At 50.2% G+C, this 6,900-nt stretch overlaps 2 protein-coding genes across 2 annotated transcripts; both read right to left on the bottom strand.

Annotated features, from left to right (window-relative positions):
• Positions 1–1,185, bottom strand: DEU56DRAFT_749356 (uncharacterized protein; the record flags this gene model as incomplete). The annotated part of the gene is made up of 1 exon (XM_041349433.1): positions 1–1,185. One exon carries the CDS (start codon positions 1,183–1,185, stop codon positions 1–3), a length of 1,185 nt encoding a protein of 394 aa, XP_041201168.1.
• Positions 1,186–5,270: 4,085 nt separating this feature from the next.
• DEU56DRAFT_762038 (uncharacterized protein) lies at positions 5,271–6,046 on the bottom strand (the record flags this gene model as incomplete). Its single annotated transcript, XM_041350627.1, has 2 exons — positions 5,271–5,698; positions 5,767–6,046. The coding sequence occupies 2 exons, from the start codon at positions 6,044–6,046 to the stop codon at positions 5,271–5,273; spliced, it is 708 nt and encodes a 235-aa protein (XP_041201167.1).
• Positions 6,047–6,900: the final 854 nt, after the last annotated feature.

Below are 6,900 nucleotides of genomic sequence, written 5' to 3'. Positions count from 1 at the left end.
TCACTGCATGGCGACCATGTCAGGTGGGATACCTTCTAATAGCAGCTCTGTGGTGCCTCCGATGCAGAAGGCATGACCGGGCATACTGGGATGTCCCACAGTGACCCACACTTCGTTGCAACACTTGAGAAACCATGGCTTGGTGAGAGGGGACCAGGGGCCCATGGCCGTTTCAAATGAAAATAACGGGGCGTGCGACGGGATGTCGAGGTTGCTTTGCAGATGGTGCACGAGAGCATTGAGAGGACATGTGAGATGGTTGCGTCCTGTAATGCTGATGGAGGCGCCTTCAATACCTGTGGTCTTAGACCAGGGGATGCGGAGTGTAGTATAACGTACGTTGTTGGATTCGTGCACTGCGATAGGTAAAATGGAACGAGTGACATGCTTGACAGAATCAAAGGCGTTGGGACCTGGGATGACAAGTTCACCAAGGCTGTGGAAAGACCTTAGGTGGGGAGTGGGGGGAGAAGGAGATACGTACCGACAGCATGCCCAAAAGGCTACGGCGGCAGTTGCGAATACTGCGATGTCCAAGGAGTTGCTGAGATCAAGCCCCCTCGCCAATTGTGTGAGGGCTGCCAGTGTGACGGGCGGACACTTGGTACACTTGGAACTGGGGGGAGTGAGCTTGGAGAGACCTCGACGGATGTGACGAAGAACGTCTGAGTCTGCCCCGTGCCAGTCTGCACCATTGATGGAGTGCCAGTAGTGAAGACCTGCCATCCACGTGTTGGCTGCACTGCTGGAGATAGTGCCCGCTGCATTGGCAAGGAAAGCCACAAGAAGGTCGGAGGAGGCAGGCATACATTCTGATTCTGGGACGCGATGTTGGTCGCAAAATTGAGTGAAGCAGAGGAGGCCAGCACCATAATTGCTGCGCGTGTCCTCGTCTAGGGATTGGATCATGACTAGAAAGATCTTGAGGACGACGGAATCGGGAAAACGGAGGATGAGGTCGTTTTGGAAGTTTAACCCGTGTGGAGTCGTCCAGAGAAGGACATGCTCGCTTGCGAGAACATGGGGACGGTGATGGGAGGGTGTGATACTGGTGTCTTTGCGAGGAGGACGTGGGATACGGACACGTCCGTCTGGACGTATGACTGCCGTCTCATGTATACCATGGAGAGAGAGTCGTGAGAGTTCTGTCGCTGCCTCGTCAGGAGTGTTATGCGGATTGGACATGAGTGAGGAAGGGTTCAAGGTCTTTTGGGAGGGGGGTGCAGAAAGGAATGCGTTGTGAGGGTGGAGGGAGTATGTGCCGTGAAATTGGATCTGCGAGGTTGATACTCGTGTTGACATATATGAGGGAGATGGAGATATTGGTGGATCTGAGGATCTCTTCTGAACGTCTGATGGACATGTTGGATGCAAGGTTGGAACAGCGACCTTTATTGAAGGCGCCAATGACACCCTCGTTATCGCTACGTATGAGAATGTTGGCATCAGAGATGCCGAATAAAGAGGAGACGTGGATCGCGAGTTCAATGGCAACAGTTTCCAACCACCTGATATCATGACCAATGGGTTCACGCCATCCTGCAAGGGTGGGCCACATGTCCCAAAGGCCATTCCAAAGAACACCAACGCCAGACCCGGTGGAGGCATCCACCCAGATGTTGTAATCACGGGTGGGAGGGTGAGGACGGAGGGAACGGGGAGGGTGTTGGGAATTGAGCAGATGGAGCCACCATTCCAGGTCTGATCTGACCGCAGAACACATGAAGCGTGGAGTGAATTCGTTGGGGTAATCGGCGATCCAATGGTAGAGGTTTGATAGGTATGAGCGACCGTGGAGGAAAACAAATGCACAATGGGTGAGCGTGCCCGCGATCTTCTCTGCCTCGCGTTTGGGAACTTGTTTGTTGCGAAAGGATTCGAGGAAGGTGTGGAGACGAAATGCGTATTTGAGACGCTTAGGTTCGGGAAGTGTGACAGATCGGTTGGGGAAGTTGAAGGTGTAACCAATGTAGTCACGTATGTCACCGAAGTCGGCGCCCTTGCTAGGATGCCAAGGGATATTGATAGGGCCGATGTATGCTTTGGCGGAATGGAGATCGTAACGATAGCGATATGTAGTGCCGTTGGAGATACCAATGAAGGAGCCATTGGGGTCAGGAGTGTGAATGACGAAGAAGTCGTCCACCCATTTCCAGGATGGACCGATGTGTGCGTGTTCCCAGATGTCTTGAGTGGCATCGGCGACTTCGCCTTGGAGGCCAGCTGCTGAGGCAGCACCGAAAGGTAGGTTATGATCTATGAAAAATAGATCGTGATAACGTACCACGAGATAGTGTTTGTGGTCTGGGAGGATGGGAATGGTGCGGTAGGCACCTTCGACGTCAAGCGAAGCAGCTTGCGTGCCAGGAGGGGCGGTGGAGACCTGGGAGAGGTGGTGAGTATGGAGACTCGGAGGAGTGAGGAGAAAGACCTCGGATTGGGTCTAGGGAGAAAGGAGGACCGAAGAAGGGAGAATGGAGGAGGGGAGGTATAAAAGGACCTCCCCATGAGGGAGACATGTGTTTGGCTGCCCCCAACGTGCGAATTCCTCAGCGGTGGGTGCCATGAGGTCATAAGCCCGATGGGGTAGCAGGAGGGGGAACGCGGAAATGGAGAGGGTGCAGGAGAGCACGAGGGAAGGACTTACGAAGTCGGCGACTAGTTGGGCTGTGCCCCATCGGGTAGGAAAGTCTTTGGCGTCGATCTCATCATTGATCGAGCGGCCTGAAGGGCCTTTGAAGGAGAGATTGTGACATACGTGGAATTTTTTGGGTTGACCAGGAGCTTCTTCTTTGACAGCAACTTGGAGGGGGGAAGAGCGAAAGGGACCGATTTTAGCCTCTAAGGTGGCTTGGGTGTAGGGACCCAAAAAACGTCCAAGGGAAAGTTCGGCATTAATGTAATCTTGAATAAGTTGATTGTGCTCGAGTGCGCTAGGCAGATTAGGAGGGGCGTAAGTTACATCAATGGGTTTGAGATTGCCAAGAGGGAAGCCGTATTTGATTTTATCGGGGAGCTGTGGATATGCATCAAGAAGGTTGGCATTGTGAAGAAAGAGTTCGAGTTGGTCAGCAACGTAAGGCATGAGAATCTTTGAGAAGTTGGCGTCGAGATCATATGCAGTGGGAATGATGCGAAGGTTGTCTAAATATACATGTCGTAGAGGTACAGGAATAGAAATGGGGTCCATTTCCCAATGAGAGTAAGGAATGAGGAGGGGGTTAATTCCCCAGGCACTTGCGACTGCAAGCGCCGTGGTCTGTGGATCCGCAGAGGGAACATGCGTGGATTTCGCCACCTCGGTGGACACGTCTGGTGCAGACTCGTTTCCCGTTGCAGTAGATGTTGAAGTCGACACAGAATTTGGTGTCGGGAGAGGCACAGGAGGTGAGTTGTTTGTTGACGACCTTCGAGTGTGGTGTCGCACCCGATGGCGTTGTATTGGAGGTGCAATTGGGAAAAGTGTGACCGAGGTTTCCACAGCAGAGACAGATTGGGGGAAGGCGGTCGTTGTCGAGTTTTGGGGAGCTTTGAAAGGACTTGTCTGTGGAAGGGGGTTTGCGAGAAGAGGAGTCGCGGGAGGGGTAAGGCTCGTAACAGTGAGATTTGAGTTGGGATGTGGCAGCGTCCCGAACCTCCTTGAGACATTCTTCTCTGAGGACGCGAGTTTTAATGCTCTCGAACTGACGGTGGTACTTAGCTTCGTCAAGTGGTTGGGGGTCTGCAATGTAGGAAGCGTGCTGTTCAATGTTGAAGGCCAGAATGGCCAACCAATGGCCCTCGAAGTCAGGGTGTTCACAGAGTTCTTTGTAGTGGTTAGACTACCAGTCGTGGATTTTGGGGGAGGCATAGTCTGCGAGCAGCTTGAGGAAGCGTGCCCAGGCCTCGTGCCACTCTGCAATGGAGATGGATGTTTCTGCAGGGAATTGTGAGACATCAATGATGTGGCACTTTGTGGGTGCGGAGTTGTGATGTGAGGTATAATGCGTAAGGAACTTGAGAGAGGATGATTCGAGGAAGAGACATGAGGTAATCTTTGTAGTTAGTATGGACAGGGGGATGTGCTGGTGGTTCTTGGCTAGTTCTACAATGTACGTGTGGATTCTGTAAGTGTCTGAGATGGAGTTGGAAGAAATGTGTTCGTTGTTGATGTCAAACAGGAGGTTCTGAGAGGTATTGGTGGTAGACGTGGAGGTATTAGTGGCGGAAGACGTGGAGGTTGTGCTAGGGGTGACTGGAGGTATTGCAGTGTTGGTGATTGGGGGGGTGGGATTAAAAATGGCAGCATGTAGGTTAGCGAGTTTGGTAGGCGACAGGTTGGAGAATGCAGCCATGATGGAATTCACATTAATATTAGGGGGTGGGTTATGTTGGACTGGTGTGAGGGGACATGTTCCTGGTTGTGCGGAGGATGAAGCAAGGTTGGCTGCGGTGGGAGTGCTTTGGTTAGTGGGGGGAACATTGGAAAACGTAACTGTAGGGATGACGGGCAGAGGTAATAAGGCCTCATCGCTTTCAATGTCGGTCTTGCCTTTGTCACGATGAGCGAGGCGTAAGACATTTCTCGCGGTGATGGCCGCGTTATCCGCGATGATCTGATCACGGGTGCATATAGATCTGCCTGCAGGAGGATTAGAAGTAGTCATTTGATGAGAAGACTGAAACAATTGGTGATCGGTGAAAATTATGAACAAAGACTCGTGCTGAGAGCTGGGAGATGAGGGCACGAGGCAAAAAGGAATTGATGATCTTATCGAAGGATGCGCACTTATGTATGAGTGCGCACAGACCAGATCTATGCAAGTGCGAGAGCTGTCAAGAACACGTGCGCTTACAAAGCCCTAGCTCAATGTTCGTTGGCTCGCGAGCTCGCCTACTCGTGGAGCGTCCATTTTCAGCCACCTACTGTGGGAATTTCCCCACAACACCCAAAACATTGCTCAATTTGGTCACCCCACAATATCAATCAATTATTCCCACACCCTTCCCGCCACATTTCTGCTTCACCACCACACCACAATAGCTCCCCCTTTATATATAAGTAGTGTGGGGGGCAGAACTGTTTCAAGTTTGTTTTGCTGGGTAGAACCGGCAGAACCGGCAAAACTGCCAGTTCTGCCGGATGGCAGAACTTCTGAGTCAACAAGCAGTCCATTACACATGTAGCGCTACTCAAATGACAACCCCAATGACTCTATCATCATTTGCTCGTCCCAACTGTCTTCACCATCACCATCATGGTCCACAACATTGATCTCGTCTGCGGCTGCTCATGGTATGATCCCTTGGTCAACACGGAGCAGCTCCTTGAAATCAAAGGCACGCCCTTCCAACACTTCCTTTCCATCAACACTTTCGAATGTTTCCTCCCTTGCTCGCCCCTCGAAGGCAGCAAATTCAGCAGCCACATCATCAGGTAAGATACTTTCTGGACCAGCTAAGCTGTCGTCTAAATGTGCAGGCTTGGCAGCAAGCGGTGGCACCCAGGCAAAGTTTTCCTCAAGGTCACGCGCGACTTTGAGATCAATGCCAGTCTCTTCACGGGTGTGCATATGGGCATGGCGACAACGAGTGGACTTATTGGCTTCGGTAGCTTTCTTGTCACGGAGATAACGAAGGTTTGCACGAATTTTTCCTAGAGTTTCGAACGTTTCGACTGACAGATTGCAGCGCTTCGCAGACTGTGTTGTCCCGAGATCTGAAAAAAGTCGTCCGGAATGACAGTGCTAGTGATGACATCACTTGCGGCGGTAGACTGGGAACTACCTGCGAGGATGGTGTCTGATGTTGCAGTATTGCCTGTCTTTTTTATGATGAAAGAACATGCTTGTTGGCGAAGAGCAGAATTGACTTTTGTGCACTTGTTTGCGATATGGTTGGGAAGGAGGTTGTCACAGCCTTGGATATGTCCACCGGGAGAGTCGTCACTATCACCACAGTGCTTACACTTCCAAAAATAATGATTGGAGTTGTTAGAAACTTTTCCTAAGCGCTCAAAGTTGTTGGCGATGAATGAAGCAACAGGGCGGCCCCCAATGTTCGACATAATTTGGGACAAGCAATAACACAAGTTCCAATGGCATGATTTAACTTTATTCGGGTCAAACAACTGCACAGTTAATGTTAACTTTAAAAGATCACTCTCCACGACTGTTGTGGTTCTGCCAGGTTCTGCCAGGTTCTGCCAGTACACTATTGAGAACCTTCTGCCATCTGCCTGGCAAAACTGGTATTGCCAAAGCCGTTGGCAGAACTCTGCCATTCTGCCCACAACACTATATATAAGTAGTAGTTTAGTATATATATGTTTAATATAATATAATAGACCACTTTTTTTGTTTGTTTGTGTGCCTGCTCCTCCTCCAGGGGCAATTCAAAATAGGGTAGGGTACAGGACATTTTCGCACTTTTGCCCCTTTGATAGGGGTGTGTTCTATTATATTCAGAACATGTTTATGAGCATATATGAGTAGATTCCCATCTTTATTTGACCCTCTGAAGTGTCCTACATCAATAGATATAGCACATATGCAATAAAACACAGAATATGCTCCCATTTAATTATTTCTAGGTGAACAGACTTGTAAAAATGATTCCCAGCATCTATTAAACAATAGGAACAATGTATCAGGAGCCCAGGACCATAGGATGATATCCTGTTGCATGGTGCTCCCCCCCGCTCCTGGTGGTTTACCCCCTGTGAAATTTTTTCCTGTAGGACCGGACCTCAATTGAGGTAGGGGGTCTATTTCTATGTATATTTTGAGTAGTTCTATCATATAGCTGGCCAAGAACACACATAGGATCTGTTGGAATCCGATCATATGATGGAGACAGGGGGAGATGAGACAGGTATGAGCGCAAAGTGACGTCGGCTGTTCCTCCTCCCAAGTGTTGTGT

Source organism: Suillus clintonianus (assembly GCF_016758775.1).
Source record: "Suillus clintonianus strain FC179 chromosome Unknown DEU56scaffold_184, whole genome shotgun sequence".
Classification (NCBI taxonomy): Eukaryota; Fungi; Basidiomycota; class Agaricomycetes; order Boletales; family Suillaceae; genus Suillus; species Suillus clintonianus.
This window is presented reverse-complemented; position numbering and strand designations above follow the sequence as displayed.